General features: G+C 45.4%; 1 protein-coding gene across 4 annotated transcripts in view; it reads right to left on the bottom strand.

Moving 5' to 3' along the window:
* Positions 1–19,480, bottom strand: part of Itpr1 (inositol 1,4,5-trisphosphate receptor, type 1) — a 323,105-nt gene that overhangs the window by 129,006 nt on the left and 174,619 nt on the right. For all 4 annotated transcript variants that reach the window (XM_063285577.1, NM_001007235.2, NM_001270597.1 and 1 more), the window contains 9 exons: positions 18,780–18,905; positions 16,558–16,758; positions 14,497–14,748; positions 12,751–12,876; positions 11,726–11,854; positions 7,104–7,224; positions 4,649–4,833; positions 1,651–1,799; positions 645–756 (listed from right to left, as the gene is read on the bottom strand). In XM_063285577.1, coding sequence (XP_063141647.1) covers positions 645–756; positions 1,651–1,799; positions 4,649–4,833; positions 7,104–7,224; positions 11,726–11,854; positions 12,751–12,876; positions 14,497–14,748; positions 16,558–16,758; positions 18,780–18,905 — 1,401 coding nt within the window. The remainder of the gene's footprint in view (positions 1–644; positions 757–1,650; positions 1,800–4,648; positions 4,834–7,103; positions 7,225–11,725; positions 11,855–12,750; positions 12,877–14,496; positions 14,749–16,557; positions 16,759–18,779; positions 18,906–19,480) is intronic.

The raw sequence follows: 19,480 nt of genomic DNA, 5'->3' as shown, positions 1-19,480 counted from the left end.
TAAGAGTAGCTAGCAGTTAGTAGGTGTTATTAACTACCCAGTGAAGGTTGGTGACACTGAGACTCATGCCTAAGATTCCTTGCTGGACAAGACAATGAGCACCAGGATCGTTCTTGCCCTACCATGCCCCATGAGGGACACATGCCAAATGCCTGCTTTCTCCATCTACCAAGAAGTACCAGGTCACAGGAATTGTCCATTTCACAATCTCAATCAGAAGTGGTGACATGCGTTGCTTGTCTTACTTCCAGTGAGAATTAGAGGGAGTTTCTTGAGGTGCTGGAAGGGTTGTGAAATACCCAGCAGAAAGAGGCAAGTCAGCCCACGGGTGTCCTGGGCTGGAACGCACATTCCCAGATCCGGACTGATACACAGGACTCTACGTCTCCCTGGGAAGTTCACCAGGAAAGGCCTTAGAACTACTTCCTTGACATTAGGTTGTGTGGCAAGATGTCTGTGAGAGACAAATAATTATATTTGACTTGTGGGGAAGACAGTCATATGATTCAGCTATCATTCTGGACAGGAGAAGGAAACTTAAAAATTAAATAAACTACCAGCCAGTAACTCAGGGGTTTCCAAGCACTCCCAAACCTTAAATTTAACACACAGCATGATTTGAACATGAATATAAAATGCAGTACCTTTTCTCCATAGCCTCTATCTTTGGTCATCATTTCCCTGAGGGTCTGTAAGACTTTAATGCACAGTTTCTCTTCATTCTCCTCTAGCAGCTGCTTGGTGTGTTTTATGAGCCTGAGTGAGAGAAAACAGGGCGACATCTTGAAACCACACTGCAGCTAAAGACATGTCACAAGAAACCTGGTCTAACTAGTCAGTTAGAGAGCAAACATTTAAGAAGGGTTCCTCCTTTAAATACACTCGGGCATCCACACGCTTGCGAGCCGGCGAGCAGCCCACGTCTCACACACGACACCTGCTGGTCGGGAACGCATTACCAGGCTGACAAGGCAGGAGCTGGACACACACAGTGGGAGATTATACTGGGTGGAGAAGGCAGACAGAGCCCTACTCACAAATGGGGCTATTTCTCCTCTGAGGATTGCTGCTAAAATACGCCAGTAGGATATTTTTAAAATCCCCATGAGGATGACGGTTGGGGAAACACGCTTTCTGTATCCAGAGCCTCATCTTCAGAGGGGCTTCTAGGGCAGAACCCACCTTCTGCCTAGGCAAACAACTCAGCTTACTGAAAAATCAAATGGGGATTTTTGGGGAGTGGGGGGCCAAAAGACTGCTGACTTTTTAGTTTATGGCCCACATGGCATAAACTAAGAATCCAAAAACATGTTAGGGAATGATAGTGAGATCATTGAAGTCCAAGACTTTTGAAAGCCTGGAGGGTTATGACATTTGTTTGTTTGTACCACACATGGTAGGTGTTTGCGCCTAAGTTGTTGAGTGGAAAAAAAAAAAAAACTGAACAGGCATGCGATTCAAACAGAGGGGGAAGTGTCAATGGGATCTAAGAGACAAGTTTGCTTTGGGAGGGTCAGAACAGGACTCTAGTATCTGACTTGAACCCACAGAGTTGAAAACTGGCCAACAGTTCCTCCTTCAGGAACAGAGGCTTGGCCTGGCCATCAGGAGTTTCTGGCTACTGACCACCCCAGAAGGGAGGCTGCTTACTTGCAGATGAAACCTCCACTTTCGCATTTCCTCCTGGCATCCGTGTTCTCAGGGAAAAGCAGTTCCGGTCTGTGTAGAACATCCACGAGCACAGACAGCTCGGCCTGGACCAGGGGCCTGAGTCGGTCCTCCAGGGCAGACACGATGTCCTGGAATGGAAGTGTGCCTTGGTCAGCAGCTCAGGCAGAAGCTGGCTGCAGTAGGGTGAGAGGCTATCTGTCTCTGCCTAAGCATGTGGTACAGGCTAGGCTGTGTTAGTGCAACTCTAGTATTGTCTCCCATTATTTTCAGTTATTAGATACTGCCCAGTGGTTACCGGAAGCATTGCCTCCCAATCCAGAAAACAAAGGACAAACAAATCAACCTGTTCTCTACCTCTTCGTCTGAGACAGTTTATGCTTTCAGTGGCCATTCTGCATATGCATAAGCACAACACACAAAACCAAGTTTAACAGTGTCAAAGAGATGTCCACGGTATGAGCTTAGTGCAGTCAAGCAATAGTATGGATTCTATGACACTGTCTCACGGACAATATCCATATCTAAAAAGTACATACCAAATCCCACTAACACATCGCACCACTGGTTTTCTCTGGGTGGCGGGATTACAGGGGATTCTAACATTCCGCTACATATTTCCTAGTGCTGTCTGGTTCTTAACAATGAGCACAGTCTACAGAATAATCATATAAACATGAGAACACAAATGAATGAACATGCTGTATCAACATGCTAAATACATGTACCCTGATAGCATGATGGTCTTCAAATGCAAAACACACAGCTGTGGGAAAGGAAAACAGAGAGAAGTTGAAAGAGCCACCAGCAATCCAGCGTAACAGACACCATTTAAAGGCAAATGATAGGAAACAGACGAGGGATCATCTTCAAAAGATGCCGCAGCCTGTCCAAGGCTTGCAGTCTGTCCCAAGGCTTACTGACAGAGTTTAGCTAGCAGCAGGCTAAGACTGGAGAAGAACGCAGCACAAGGGGATTTGTATGGGAACAAACACCTCATTTAAATGTTTTTCTTTACCTCTTGGGGGTGTTAAGAAAAGGAATGGAAAGATCTTATATATAGAAACTAAATAAAGATGATTTTGGCTTATGTTTAAGAGACTCTGTATAATGGTAACAGGGCAGTAATGTTTAGGACACACAGAGATGCAGAATTAGGTGATTTCTCCAGGTGGGGGAAGGGGTTCCCAGCAGCATCATAAGAAGCAGGATGCAGCTTCCCTACTTCGTATGACTTTCATGGCAGTGAAGAGGAAGGCCTTAGCTTTCCTAACAGTGTGCCCTTGGGGACCACTCTTCCTCTGCCCCCTTTCTCTTCACTCCTTACTGCTCCTGACTCCAACACAACTGAAAGCATTTATGTGGGGTGGAAGTAATCCCTTCACACTCATTAACCTACTGCATGAGGCCGTGCATCTTTTGACAAGTCTGACTTTTTACTGAAACTTGTTTGTATTGTATTTTCAAATGTATGATATTCAGCACTCACGGAGTGACAGTGAAAGCAACAGCAACTGTGAAAGGGAGAGAGAGAGAAAGAGAGAGACAGAGAGAGACAGAGAGACAGAGAGAGAGAGAGACAGAAACAGAGAAAGATGGCAAAGCAATGAGTTGGGGAAGGCGCCAATGTTTTAGATGAGGATTGTTACAGAGGTGGTTAGTGACCAAGAGACTGTCCTTATTACAACTTTTGCTGCACAAGGACATTGAATGGTGACAGGGACTTGGATAATACATAACTGCAAAATCGGGATCTCTTTAAAGCACTGGCAAGTTTTTGTAGCAAGTATGACCTACCTATGCATTCTATTCCATTTCCCAGGATACCTAATGAGTCTAAGGAGGCAAGATGCTCCTATGTTTGCAGGTAACTGACTGTGTAATCAGGAAAGTACTGTTTGTTCCTGGAGCATCGAGTCTGTCACTCCTCATATTTCCCACGGCACAGAAGGTTGGGAAGCCCTCCTTTAGTTACACGGTTAAATTTGCTTAAAAATGCCTTCTATCATAGGGAAGACTCCAGTCTTTACTTGACCCTGTAGCCCTCCTGGCTGCCTAGCTGCAGGGCTATAGCACGCGGACCTCATTAGCTGCAAGGGCTGCAGCCATGCACCGCATCTGCTCAACAATCTTTACACAGGATGCTTCCCGCTCTTGGGTTCTTAGTCAGGCATCCCTCGTCCCCTACCCCAACCCCAGTCCAGTAGCTTTCCTCTTGCCACTTTTAGGTTTATATGTGTAATTAGCCGATAATGGCCTTGTCTCTGAGGCTCTATGAAAGGGGGAGAAAGGGCTTTTCTCACTACATATCACCAGTGCCCAGGGCTGATAAATCAATCAGTAAATTTATTTTTCTTTATATGAATTACAGAGTCATACAGTGACTCAACTACTTTTCCTAATGATAGTAATTTTTATAATCAAAGCAGTAACCTTAGGCATTGTAAGAGAAGCCCTTGAGTCTTACTATACAATGTGCCAGGCACTGTTCAAGGGCTTGTGTTTTCCAATGACAGCCATTACTCTAGTTCACACGTTGTTGTAGCCCTGCACCAACATCCTTCCCACTGAATGGTGGTTTGAATTTCCCTCCTAAGAAACTGAATGCACCTCTGAGGCTGCATAGACCAATAGAAGGCAGCAGAACTGATGTCTAGCGCCATCTTTAAAGCTAGGGTGATAAAGACAAAACTGCTTTCAAGTCCCTAGAAATGTTTATAGACTCAGCTGTCACAGTGTGAGAGGACCTGCACCACACAGGGACATTCTATGTAGATTTCAGACAATAATGATGGCTAGCGCTCTGTATCAACTGTCTACCTTATGAGTGGGTCCCCTTCCAGGGTCTTCTGTTTACCAAATGACTTCATCCTCCTGGCCTCACAAACCTCTTCTGTGTAGCTGAGCTTGTATGTTTTGTGGCTTCAGAAAATACACTTGTGATCGTCAAATTGAAATCCACTTCAGTCTCAGACTTTACCTGTAACCTCTCAATAATATTTCGGTAGTCTCTGGAAGCTGCCAGGACAGAGTCTCTACGAGCAGCGTTGCGGGCTGATAACCGCCAGTTCATGGCTGTTTTCTGCACAATGTTGTGGGACTTCAGGAAGAGGTTGTTGACTTGGCTGTCTAGGTCAACAGGAATGGCTATGGCCCGGCTCTTGGCTGCAAAAGAGACCGATGACTCATGAGTCTACAACATTCGGAGAAGCAGGATATAACCCTCATCGCCCACTAGGCAGATTGTTCTATGCCTATAATGGGCAAGCACGTACTGTCTGGAGAAGAGAGAGAGGGAACTCAACTTTTACCCATAAATGTAAACTCTGGGGACCCATACCCACAGACACTGAAGCGTTAAAAGCTTTGGGAATTCATAGTAACAGCTCAATGCCGGTTTGCTTTTTAAGTGAACAGCCTCTTACGAATGCCCTAGTGTTTGTACATTTTAAGAGTTATCCAGGCGAACAAGTTGCTTGGCCAAGAAATTGTTTTCCTAAAAATTACCAATTTTGTTGTTCTACATAACAGCCTACAGGAAGTGAACTTCTGCTGACCAAAACACAAAACATCATCTGTGCTGGAGGTGCCTCTTTCCCTCCCTAACAAAGGTCAACTCCATGTTCCCAATGAGGAAACGGCACTGAAATCCAACACAGGGACACTTGAAGATACTTGGCCAGTACTTGTTTGCACTGTTGAGGTCATGAGTAACAAGAAAAATAGAGAAACCACCCTGGACCAGACTGGGCACATGACAACAGAGTGTGAGACCAGGAGTGGAGGTGTGCCCAGTGTAGAAGAAGGACATTCATGGAGACATGCAATCTGAGTCAGGCCTACAGTTCAGCTGTGGTAATGTATCAGGGTTACTCTCCAGCTTTTGACAAATGTGCACTAGGAATGGAGATGCTGAGAGTGGAGGAAGAAGGTGAGGCTTACACAGGAACCCTATTGCATCTGTTTTGTAACTTTCCTATGAATCTGAAGTGTTACTAAACTAAGTTAAGGAGGCGGAGATGAACACTTCTTGTTTCTATGTGGGGAAGTTCTCTACTACTGAGCTGGCTTCTAGCTTTTTCCATGTCGCCACTCCTGCTCAGACTACTGAGCCTTGTAGCTTCTCTAACCAAGCCGCCCATCAAGCCAATGGCTTCCTCAGATCTGAACCAACTTGTGGGGCAAGGACTTACTCAGACATTTAGCTTGAATAGCATGTTACATCTCTACAAACTGCTGTCAAGTCTGAAGAAAGCAGAGGGTTCTCCAGGCATTCTCTCAGCCTAATCTCTCACAATACACACACACACACACACACACACACACACACACACACACACACACACACACACACACACCTGAACACACACACAGGCACACACATGAATAAGGCAGGGCCTACAAAAACCAAGGCAAAGGGTCCTCACACAAATATCCTATGCTTGCCCAAAGTTACAACATGGGAACATGTGCTCATCTTCTGGTAACTATGGAAACGAACCCACCCTTCCCAAGGAACATTCTCTGAGAAGTGTCGGGCTTGCGGTTTGTTACAAGACTTCCCATCTGAGGTAGGAAGCATATCCCTTTGAACAGAACTCGTGGAAGGTGTGGAGGGGGAAAGGTCAGAAGACCATTTTTGAGAAGATGTAGAAGTAAAAGAGGAAAAGTGCTTAGCAAGGGCAGAGGGAGAAGGCCAGACAAAGTCTGGATAACCAGCATTCACAGGATAATAATAATTCATAGAAATTTACCAACTATTTAAAACCACTAGAAGAAAGAAATCTTAAGTTTCTATAGCAACAAGAAGCCAACTCCCCTGACAATGCTGTACCCCTAAAACAATGATAGTATCACTTAAACTTTTTGGGAAAGGGCTGGGGTGTAGTTCAGTACTAGAGTGCTTCCCTAATATGGACTGGGCCCAGGTTCAATAGCTAGCATCGCAGAAAGCACAGGTGACGAGGGAGAACAGTGCCTTGTAGAACGGCCTTTGAGGTAAGTGTCTTGGGGACTGGGGAGCAAAGAGGGGAAAGAGAAGCAGCCACTGCATAGGAAGATGCAAACAGCATGCCATTTGTGGGAAAGGGTGCTTCTTGGGATCTTAGGGGTGCTTCACAGGAAGAAAACTTCCGTGTAGTGATGTGCATCTGCTGGAGCAAACAAACTGCTGTGAACGAGGGACTTCCCAGGGCCTTGAATATCTTGCTGGATTGTCACTTGGCGAGAACTGCCTGACGCCTAACTGTGGGATCTTATTTTTCAAGGACTTACTGTTTCTTACTGTGCTGGCTCGGCAGAGACAGAAGCTGAGGAGTCAAAAACTCAGCTCTGGGTCTGGATTTGCAGGCTCCTTCCTTACACGAGCTGAGGCTCTGTAAGCAGCCGGTGGCTCATTTCCATCCCCTCACATCCAGGCTGATCTGGTGCCTTACCTACGTCAGAGAGCACGCGGATACAGCTCTCCACCGAGGCTTTCTGGCTCGGCATCAACCAGTTGCAGTGGTAAACTCGGAACACGCCTTGCAGGAGCTGCACAAAGACAGGCTGGCGAGTCTGTGAGGGAGAGAGAGACGAGGTGAGGAAGGCTGTGCGGAACACTGCGCAGTGCACTGCGCAGAAGCAGATGGACGTCTCAGTGGGAGGATCCCAGAAGGGTCAGGGGCTGGATTCCAGAATATGTCTGCTTTGGTGTAGATGTTGACCATCCCCTAAAGAGTCATGTATTAAAGGCCTGGTCTTCAGACTGGTACCATGGGAAAGAGGTGTGGGGCCTTGGCCTCCTCTTTGCTATTGTTGCTTCCTTTTTATGGTTGGTTGAACATGTCTGCCCCATCAGACACTCTTGCCCTCGTATGCTGCCTCACCTCAAAGCTTCGGGGCAAAAATCAATCTTTTTTTTTTTTGTTTGTTTGTAACTTAATTAGTCTGAGTTTTTCACTATATGGACAGAAAGCTGATGAACACAGTAATGAGAGAAACTCGGGAGCAATTTACAGCAATAAAAAAATCGTCATCTCGAGCTTCATGTTATTTATTTTGTATGCATTCTAAACTTGACAATCTCTAATGGATTCCGATCACCAGACTCAGGAGTGGAATCAAACTCCCCAAAGCGGTATTGCCACCCAGCTATGAACTAGATGAACTACTGAGCTCAGTGACTTCGCCTTGGCGTGAGTGTCACCCAGCATGTAAGGTGGATCTCGGTCACTGAGCCCAAACTCTCCTTGAAGCACCATGTCCCAGGAATAGAGTAGGGAAGAGCGGTGAACTCCTAATTCCCCTGCTGCAGCAACCCAACAGCTGCATTACCACAGCAACCAGCAGCCTCGGCTAGATCTGCATGTTCAGTACTTTGCTTAATTTGGGGAGTCGGTTCTGTCCTTCTAGCATGTGGGTTCTAGGGGTCAAACACAGGTACATTAGGCATGATGGCAAGTGTCTTTACCTAGTGAGCCATCTCGCTGGCCCTAGAAACTATGTTTTTAATCCATGAAAATGGAATGCTAAGCGATGTCAGCAGGAATGTGACCTCCGTCCTTATTGATAACAGTGTCTTCGATGGCACGAAGATATCCCAGTTGTAATGGGCGGTGTCTGTAAATATTCATTTAACCAGAGCACTGGCACAAGTCAACTGCCTTCCGTGAGAAGGCCTCTCTTAGACCTCATGAGAAGGTCTAAGTCTGCACTCCCTTTAAAGTAACAGCAGGCACATGCCGCCTGAATCGGATACTGACTTTCTGAATGCTTTTTAAAATGCAGATTTCTCATCTCTACCCAAATGACATTTTTCTTTTTGGACCTGCCAGACAGAGGCGTATGGCGAGCTGCAGCGTGGTCATCTGTTGATGACAGATAATTCATCCGGCTTCACTGAAGTCCAGTGGAGCCGAGGAAAGAGGTGGAGAGAGTTCTAAAGGGATCTCTGTGGGGAGAGAAAACATCGAAAAGTGCTGGAGGGGGTGGGGGTTCATTGTAAGAAAATGAAATGGACGAATAGAAGACCCTGTTTCATCTGTAAATGTGGCTCATGTGTCTTCCCTTGGTTGGGTGCATACTGCAAGCCAGACGTGTTGTGCATGACCTCATCTGGGCCTGGATAATTATGCGACACTGAGGTTACCATATGAAAGACAAAGGCTAGGGATGGACAAAATTATCTAAAAGTGCGAAGAGAGGCCAGCAGGGCACCGACACAGTCTGTTGTCCCCACTTAGTTCAGCTGGGACTGGAGACTCTTGACATACATCCGGCTCTGCACTCCAACCATCCAGCAGTAAGCCACGTTACTCATAGACGCCAGGGATACAGGGGGCAGAGGAATTGGCCAAGAAACCTAGAATCAGTTCCTATGTCTGGCTGCTCCTTAGCTCCTGAGTTTATAAAGGAGCCTAATCAAAAGAGCCATTGGCCCTGAGTTCTTGCCCCTCACCAGGCCCTGGGCTAAGAACTTTGTATTTCATTTAGCCTTGGTATGAACCTGTGGAGATGAGGAGCATCACTGTAAATGCTGATTTGAGATGAGGCCCCTACAGTCTAACTCACAAGAAATGCTCCCCCATTAGTCAAGTCACCTGGACTGGTGTTTATGAACTATCTGCTTCCTCCTGTCTGATACCTGGGCACAAAAATCGAATGAGTCACCAGTAGTTACCTCCTAACTGACCAATGTTACAGGCAACACGAAGACATCAGCTCACTTGACTTTTTGGCCAAAACGGCAGGGCTAGTTTTATAGTTGGTATATTGTTTGATTGGGTAATCAAGAGCAATACAGGGATACATGTAATTGCATGATTTGTCCACAAGGGGGCACTGGTGGAAAGGAGTGGAACCTTTGCCGGGTAGGGCACTGTGGAAGGGGCAGTGGGAAGTAACTCTTCTTCATCCCTTTCTCCTTCTTTCCTTCCCTTCCTCCCTCTGCCCACCTTTCTCCCCATGCCTACACTTCAGTTCATTTTGTAGCTACGTACCCCATACATAGAGAAACATACACCCTATAGACAAGCCTATTTCCCCTTACCAGAATAGAGCTGAAGCAGGCGCCACATTGTAATGTGAAACAGTCCCCCAGTCCGATGCAGTTATGAGCCTACCCTGACTGTCTTCCTCTGGCCTCTCTCACCTCCTCTCTTGACTCACTCATGTTCCCTCCAGGATCCTTGACTAAGGTCAAGACCTTAGTCTATTTTTACTCTTTTGCCATTTCTACCCTGCTGCATCTCAGACCTCAAGTACTCAAAAAAAAACTGGTAGCTAGGTGCTAGTCTTCAATACCAGCAATGTCTGAGACGCTCGTCTACAGACTAGTAGGGCTTCTGCATATGAACCACCTGCCGTGTGCTAGGCACTGCACTGAATGTTTCAAATAAACATCGTAACTCTTTCTCACAAGAGCACACCAAGTTGATATTATATCCTTGCTGGACATACAAGAAAAGTAGTTCTGAGCCAGGTGTGGTGGTGCCATTGGGAGGTCAGCGCAGGAGGATCGGGAACTCAGCCTTGGTGACAAAGTAAGTCTGAAGCCACCAGGGGCTATTAGACCCTATTTCAAAATAGAAAGAAGAGAGAGAGAAGGGAGAAAAGGGAGGGGAGGAGAGTAAAGGGGAGGGGAGATACAGGAAGTTCAGTGACCTCTATGTTAACAAAGCTCAGGTAGGACAGGATGGAGATTTGAATCCAATCTGTCTTGCTCTAAAGCTTCCAAAATTCTCCTCTTCCTCCCTGGAATCCACATTTCCAAGCCGATTTTTAGACATTCCCCTGGCAGCTCAGGTGCGGGGCATTCATTGTTTTCAACCCTGACATATGAGGAGGGAGGGGAGGGAACTGAGATGTAGCTAAGGAGAAGACACCCCTCACAAGAGGACACCATGAACGCTCATGAGCAATGGATGGTTCAGAAATCCATCGGCCGTGTATGCAGAATTAGACTTTGATTTCCAGATATTATGGATAACCTATACCTTAGGAGAGATTTGGAATATTCATCATTTGAAGATTTATTTCTCTGGCAATTCTTGCCTATCAGTTGGATAAATTTAATCCACAGAAGGAAACAGTAGCAGTCAAGGTGAGAAGCCATAATATAAGCCCCATTTAAAGATCTGTGTAGGTGTGTGTGTGTGTATGTCTGTCTGTCTGTCTGTCTGTCTGTCTGTCTGTCTGTCTGTCGGTGTGTATGTTCAACAGCACAGACACGGAATTCAGAGGACAATCCATAGTTGTTGTCAGTCAGTCAGTCAGCCAGTCTGTCTGTCTGCAGGTATGTATGTTTGACAGCACAGGCACGGAAGTCAGCGGCATCCTTAGGAGTTGATTGTCTCTTGCTACCCTGTAGATACAGGCCCCTGAGTAAGGGCCTCCACATGCTGAGCCATCAGCAGGCCCGAGGCCCACAGTTTATGGTTTTCAACACTGCTTCATTCTCTCCAGGGGCATCACCACAGCAAATGTCACCTTATACTACAAGAGAAGCGTGTCTGGCCTCACTAACCATTGTGATTCCCTGACTGGCACTTGGTGTACAAATACAAACAGACTGGCCTGGCTGCTAACGGGCTCTATTTCTCAAGTACGGATCATCATTCTCTTGTATCCTTGGTTCTCCATGTGCAGATTTATCAAGGACTGAAAATATCTGAACACTGATCAGGTCTGTGTTGAGTTCATACACAGAGTTCCTTGGCTTAGCCCCTGAACAATATGGTAGACCCACTATTCACACAGCAGCTACATGGCATGGCTCACTGTAAGTCTTTTAGAGATGATTTAAAGTCTGTGGGAGCATCTGGGTAGCTATGCAACTATGACACCACTTAGCATTTAAGACTTAAGCATCCGTGGGTTTTGGTATGTGAGGATTGGGAAGGTCCAAGAGCCAATCCCTATAGAAACTAAAGGAAACTTCACTTCGGCTTCCAAGGGCCGCTGACAGAGCCACCTTTCATTCTGACTCCGCAGTGGTTCATTTACAGCTCACTGCACACGCCTGGATGTAGACTGCAGATGCCCGCAGGAAAACTCTGCCGTAGGAGGCTGCTCTCACCTGCAGAGTGGTACTCTGGTCTGAGAAGGGAGAGCTGAAGAAGGTGGTGACAATGCTCATCACGATTTCAGTGACGTACTTCTCCAGAACCGAGTCTGCATGCTTCCTGTCACTTGTGTTGTTACAGGCCTGGAAAACAGATTGAGGCCGGACACTTGACACGCAATCCAACACCAAGACGATCAAGAAGTGACATCCCCACTGATCACCAATCACAGGACAAAGGCAAAGATCTATAGGCCAGTATTCATCCCAGAGAGAAGTTAATTATAACAAACAAACAAAGTCTGGATTGTGGAAAAAGAAGAAAACTCAGCTTGAGTACCAGGACATACAGAAGAATAAAACTGGTAAGGAATGGGCGTGTCCATTTATCCAACTTCCTGCCGCTACTCAACAAGTCTGAAACCTTGAGGAGTAGCGAGTGGGACTGGAAGTAGAGAACCCAGCCTCCCTTAAAGGCAAACTGGCCCCACATATGTTATCTGTCTAGTCCGTCATCCACACAATGGGAAAGCTTAGATGCACCACGAGGCCTTCTGCACTTTAATTCAACTAAAATCTCACTGAATCACACAGTGTGGAACAGGAGGCTATGGTTTGTAACAGCCGACCACACAATTCCGGTGTGGAACAGGAGGCCACAGCGTGTAATAGGTGACCACGCGGGTTTTGGAATGAGGTGAAGATGCCTTGGATTGTACCTATTGTACTTGTCCACTGCTTAAGGTTTCTGCTTAGAATAAGAGGAACCCTAAGGTTGGAGAATAAAATTTTAAACGAATTTAATATTCTACATTTTGAGTTATAAAAAAAATCACTATATTACAAGATAAAATAAGAAATTATTAAAAAGAAAAAGAGTAACAATCAAAAAGAAAGAAGTTTTATGAACAAACCCTCAAATTCAGAACTGTTCTGGTTTTTACAGAATTTCTGAACAGGGATGACACACAGACCTATCATGCTCACATGTCCATGAAAACAGACATGCGCACGCGCGCGCGCGCACACACACGCCTCACCCTGCAGATGTCCACGAGGAAATTCTCAAACAACTTCCACATGTGATTACTTGTGTAAATCTCCTTCATCTCCACCTCAGTGTCCACATAGCAGTGATTCAGGAAGTTGATGTAAGCAATCTTAACCTGAAGGGAGAAAGCAGCTCTTGTGAAAGCCCAGCTTACCTGAGGAGCCCATGAGCTCCCACCTCCTCACCATGAGACTGTCTTACTCGACAACCTCTGCTGGTTCTTGTTTCTGTGTCCTTTTGATTTTCCAAATCCACAACTATAAAACTCAAAACCCCAAAGCATAAAGCTCTAGGGAGAGACTAATTTTATGGTCTCAAGGTAAGGTTTGGTGAAAAGATTCTGACCAAATGTGAGGCTCAAGTTTGACTGCACCATTTCTGTTCCCAAGGAGGCACCTCTGTTACGTGGTCCCAGTTGGGAGATGCTTGCAAGGGGTGAAGCAGGGAAGGCATGACCTGTCCACACGAAATATGTAAGTGTCCACGGCAGCCCTTTATATGGGAACCAGTGGGAAGAGCACGAAACTGCACCAGGGATGGCTGGAGAAACATAGCGTGGTATCTGGACACAGGGAAGTATTTCTTGGCGACAATGTATTACCAGTGCATACAAAGCTTACATGGTCTGTGAGAAACTGCGCTCAGTGCAATCATCCAGCTAGAACAAGGCACGCATGTGTGACTTAGTTTGTACTGAATGAGCATACGAGGCAGAGAAAAATCCATGACTGGTAGAGATGTGGCCCCTAGAGTTCAGTACTAGGACACGGAAACAACCTAAATGCCTTTAAATTGTTAAATTGTTGGATGGATAATGAAAACATCACACACACACACACACACACACACACACACACACACACACACACACACACACACACACTGGAATTCTAGTCAACTGTCAAGAAAAATGAAATCATGAAATTTTCATGGAGGGAACTAAAAAACATTATAATGAGTGAGATAACAGACTCTGAGAGAAAAACACTGTGTGTTTCTTCTTTGTAAGGGCCAGCTCTTTAGACGTGAGTCCATAACCTGGAGTAACTGCAGGCACCAGAGAAGTTTAAAGGGACCATGCTGAGAGGGGGGGGGGGGGGGCAGGAACACGAGAGTGGGATACAGGAAGACATAGTTGCTATACAGTGAGAAATGAGAAAAAATGGTTGAAGAGATATATTTCTTTGTTTGTCTGCCGGGGATAGAGTTTTGCTGTGTATCTCTGTACTTACTATGTAGCCCAGGCTAGCCTCAAATTCATAGCACTCCTGCCTTCTGAGTGCTGGGATAATTGACATATGCTACCACACCTGGGTTTGCAGGCACTCTCTGAGGGAAGTGAAATTTCAGGTCATTTTTATTTCTTACAGTTACCTGAAGTTCCCCAGTTTTGTACAATGGTCACTCATTATTTCTGTACTATGAGTTCTTGCTTGAAAGAATGAAAATTCCAGGTGAAGCGTATCTCAGACCATTGTCAGGCTCACTTCTGGGCAGTTCATCCAGAGCACATCCTCGCTGAGCTAAATTTGTTCCCCAATCCTGAGGCTTTTATCCCACCCTTTGTGAAGAAGCAGAGACTCGCTTGCCTCATGTTCTTTTCACACAAAATCGACATCCAGGAAGACACTGTTCCAGTGGTGCCAGATCTTTCTGTAACATGGGCTGAAAGGCCCAAAATCCAAGGGCTCACCAGGACAGCCCATGTCTCCACTCAGCCCCACATGCTACTCACCTCGGGGATACAGTCTTCATGAGTGACCACACGAACGATGTCATCGAGCGGGAGCAGGGAGTTGCACTTGATCTCTGTGTACACATTCTTGCCCTCTGTGCACACAGCCAAGAGCTCCACCAGATGGATGTGGTACATGAGAGGGCTGTTCTCATCCATCCGGTCACGCTCGGACCGCATCATCTGGATCAGAGTCTGGAAAGAGGCTCTGTCATTGTAGAACACGAGGACGTCCTCTCCAGAATTGACAAGCTACACAGAGAAAAAGTGTTCACTGTGTTACAAGCCTGCAAGAGTGAGGCATCCTTACAAAACTCTACATGTAGAGGAAGGGAGCCTTACTCCTCCACACAAGTTGTATCCTTATCACTGAACTCATCCAGATCCCACTTGTTTCTGGACTGACCAATCAAATTTTCTTAAAAGCATCGTGCGAATCCAAGGATGCAGAAGTAACCATGGTGACCCTAACAGATCTACTAGGGGAAGGCAGGTCTGCACACCACACCATTAAAAGGACACAGAGACTGCTAGCCTGAGCTATCAGGCTGCTGTTTTGCTAGCTTAAATATTTGCATATCTTGGTATATTTTAGAAGGCATCCTGATGCAAGTCTTACACCCAGTGTCTTAAGTCTTCCTTAGGCCATAAGTTAGCCACATTTAAGATACTTTCCTTCCAGCCCTCATCAAAAAGTCAAGTCATTTTAGCTGGGTGTGGTGGTGCATGCCTTTGACGCAGGCTGGGGCAGGAAGGTGATGAGTTCAATGCCAGCCTTGACTGTTCACTGAGTTTCAGACCAGTCTGGGCACCACCATGAGACAGAAGAAAACAGAACAGGGCAAAAGAAAAGGCATAATTTGTCTCCTTGGATGTGGCCTCTAATAAATTTATTTTAATATACATTTAGCACAATTTTAGCAGATGAAGTATAAATGTTTTTAAAGGGGCTGGCACAGAAGTCAAAATAAACTCAGTCAATACTGCCTACTCACTGCTAACATATCCTCAACTCGGGAGTTGAAGGATTTTAGGGGTGGGGAGGCTACTAGTGATTGAGCCTAGGACCTTGTGTGTTTATGCATGCTGGTCAATGAGGTATACCCCACAGAGGTCTGTTTGCTTATTAATAATTAATTTTCATGAATCCCAACCCAAGGATCTAGATACCAAGACAAGTACTTTGCTGTGTTACCTAACCTTTTCCTACCTCTGTTTCTAAGTAAAAATGGGGACAAAGCCTGACCTCTGACTCAACAGTGTTGTTGGGTATAATATACACTCAATTATGAATTTCTCAGAACAACGTGCAGATTGCTGCAGGCTTCAAGGAGATGTTAATTATTACTCCTGTTGTCAATACCTCATCTAATCCACACACTCAGTGAAAACACTCAGGTAACAGAAATGCTCACAAGCCCTGAGATGTCAAGACATGAGCGTCAATGCAGGCCAGCCAGTAAACGACACAGCAAGCACTTGTACCCGAGGAGGAGCCAACACGACTGCCCCTGGAGCCACAGGTGTGGATGGCACAGTAAATCCAAGCACAGGGGGAGCTTACTCGAGTTCCATGGAAGCCACCATTGTGTTTGTATGGTGGGTCTTCCTAATCAAAGAACAGTCACTGCACAGAGCCAACCTCTGAAAGGCCCAAGTCCAACTTTTGCCTCTACCCTGCAGACCAGACGCTTAAGTCAAAACTGCTCAAGCTAAGGAATTGGGTGAGTAGTTAAATAAAAAGTCCTAACTCCTAAAGGGGAAGTTGCTTTGGCTTACTGGTCCCACTCACATTTAATCTCCACATAGATGTTGGTCTATCATTTTTTCCTTTTCTTTCTGAAGAGTCCAACCCATATTGCCTTACAAGTAACAGATTTACTGCTAGAAAGAATCAGATAAGACCATCGCCTAAGCCACTGATATGAAACTATGAATGTGTACAAGTACAACCTTTCCTTCCATATCGCTCCTCAACAGGGTGCCGGATGACACAGGGAAGACTAACTTAAGTTTCTACAGAGCACCAGATGGAGGGAGATGCAAATACGTGGTTATCACCTCAGCCATGACCATGTCTTGGCACTTTTTAATGAATTTCCCTTCGGCCTTGACAATAGTCTGGAGAAACTTGATATACTGGACATTTCGACCGTGGGTCTCTATGCAGTGAACGAAATGCTGGACCACTCTCTCGTTGATCTCACTGCACAGCTGGAAGTTGTTCATGAAGATGTGCTGCATGGTCACTGCTTCCAGGATCTGGCATGAGACAAGAGCAGGGCATGGTCAGAGAGAGGGCAGGCTAATGAGATAGACCCGGTAACTGAAACCCAGAACCACTCCTACATCCGAGCGTGCGTCTCATTCTTGCTCTAGACTATCCCATTAGAGCAGACTCCTTGTTTTCGAGAGACTGACAAACAGCTTTTGAAAAGGTGTTCTGTGTATTTTACAGTATACACTTTACAGCTGTTCTGGATTTATGTGTATAAATGTTTTGTCTATGTGCATATATGTATACCCTGTGCATACCTGGTGGATGTGGAAGTCAGAAGACGGTGTCAGGTCCTCTTGAACTGGAGTTCTGAGTAGTTGTGAACCACCATGTGGGTGCTAGGAACTGAACCCTAGTCTTTTGCAAGAGCAATGTATGTTCCTAGCCACTGAGCCATCTCTCCTGCCGAATACAGCTATTCTATATCCCTGTCAACCCAGTCTTTTCTATTTTAGCCAAACCTTGCATATCGATTTATGTTTGTCTGATCATCATGTTGTGAAGACCTTGTCTCACCAACTACCTGTGTTCATCAAGCTTTGCACCCCCCTTCTCTTTCTTCTTCTTTTTATTTTTTAAAATAGAAAGGGTATTTTTCATTTCCCTGACTTCTTAAAAAATTGTTATAAAGATGCTGAGTATCAACTCTTTGCTGAACATAAGAAATGCAAATGTCTTCTCTCACTCTGCATATTAATTAGTTCTTGGCTGCTCTTAATAATGGCATCTTGGGCACAGAAGCTGATTTAACAAGGATCAGTTAATGGATGTTTTCCTGTATACTTAGTATCCTTCGCACACAGCTTTGTTACCTGCCAGAGTCCAGAAGACATCCCATGGCAATGGTCTAGGAACATTATTTTGTACATTTTATCTAGAGATGCTCTGTATTGTACTATCCTAGCAGAGGGTTGGAATTTGGTATTGTTACTTTTATGGTTCACCACCTGCCTCGGTATTTTATAAATGTACACCTTCCTTACTCTCTGATGGACTTAATAAAGAGCTGCTAGCCAACAGCTAAGGACTTTCAGGCAGACAGAGAAACTTGGGTTTAAAATCAGGCAAGGGGGCATTTGCCAGCATGACCCAGAGGATGTGGGACAAGACAAGAACGTGAGAGATAACAGGCCCTGTGGATAGACTAGGATATTCACATTCATTAATTTGTCTGAGCTGAGAGTCTGCCCAGCCATAGTGCCTAAGCTTTTATAAATAATGTCTCCATGTCATTATTTGGCAGGCAGTGGGCCCGAAAGTTTAGTAATAGGTTCTACTGAGTTTGTGTATTTGCAAGGACAAAGACATTTTTTGCAGTGTCATTTAGAAAAGCAAAAGGAGGTGGCTACTTATTCACAAATAAGAAAGTAAACATCTTTTTTTTTTTTTTTTTTTTTTGGTTCTTTTTTTCGGAGCTGGGGACCGAACCCAGGGCCTTGCGCTTCCTAGGCAAGCGCTCTACCACTGAGCTAAATCCCCAACCCCGAAAGTAAACATCTTACTAACTTGCAGCCATTTTAAGAAATGCCATTGAGCCACTGAAGACAGTGGAAAAAAACCACTTATTTCTGATTTACAAAGGCACCAGTGATGTGTTAAATGTAAGAAAGTACAGAATGTAAGATATGTGTGATATGAAGACATATCAAACAAAATGTGTTATATTTACTGAACCTATCTATATGTACTTTGCAAGCATGTAATATAGAAATGTTTAATGTGGCCATATTACATACTTAGCCATACTGAGGCATATCACTCTTGGCTTGGTAATTGTGACACCATGATGGATGGTTTTGGGAAATGTTACCTCCTTTGCCCTCCCAAATTCCCTCCTTTGTACCCATGACATCACAATATGGAGTGTTTATGTCCTGACAGCTGGTCAGAAAAGTCTCCAATGAACGCTGCATTCTAACAAGTGCCAGAATACACAACGTCCAAGGGCAACTGGTCCCCCACGGTCCTCCCAATACGGAAGTCTGCCAGAGGCTTCCCAACTCACCCCTGGGTTGAGAAACAGGTTTATGTGTTTATGTAGCAAAGCTTGGTTCTGCTGGTTGCCTGCGCAGAAATTCTGCAGAAATTCGTGAGCCAGCCTCATGATCTCCTGCATCTTGGTATCTTCGGCCTGTGTGAGAGCAGAGACAGGAAAAGCATTCACTGTGAAGCTTCTGCTCCATGCTAATACCCTCTTCCACAGTAAGATCCAAAGGTGTGCGCCCGGGGTACTGATGGTAGAGTAAGGTGATTGCCAGACCCCCCTGAGAATTAGTCAGAAAAAAACACACTCGTGCCTTGTGAATGAAACTGAATTCTTTCCTGCTGGCTACTAGCATTAACACAAAGATTTTGCATAGGACAATTTGGACTTTGCAGAGTTAAAGTTAACAGAAGGATTCTGCTGTCTGTCGTAGGCTGGAATTTCCAAATTCCTGCTTTCGAGAACGGGTCGTGACAGTGGAGCAGAGACCACTTCACCCCTGCTGGTACACATTCCGCCCATCTGGTCACGTCAGTTCTACAGCTATTGTGAAACATGGTAACTTCTAGCACCGTGTGCCGGAGAAGAGAGGAAACATCAGCAGATTATAAATCAAGACACCTACACCCACTCTACTGCCTTCTCTGTAACCCCAGTCCTATCTGTAAACCAAGATTTAGCTTTTCCTTCTACAAAATGGGACTGCCCTGGGCAGCCTATGT

Source organism: Rattus norvegicus, chromosome 4 (genome assembly GCF_036323735.1).
Source record: "Rattus norvegicus strain BN/NHsdMcwi chromosome 4, GRCr8, whole genome shotgun sequence".
In the NCBI taxonomy this organism is placed as follows: domain Eukaryota; kingdom Metazoa; phylum Chordata; class Mammalia; order Rodentia; family Muridae; genus Rattus; species Rattus norvegicus.
Note: the sequence above shows the minus strand (reverse complement) of the source record. Positions and strands in the feature narration are given on the sequence as shown.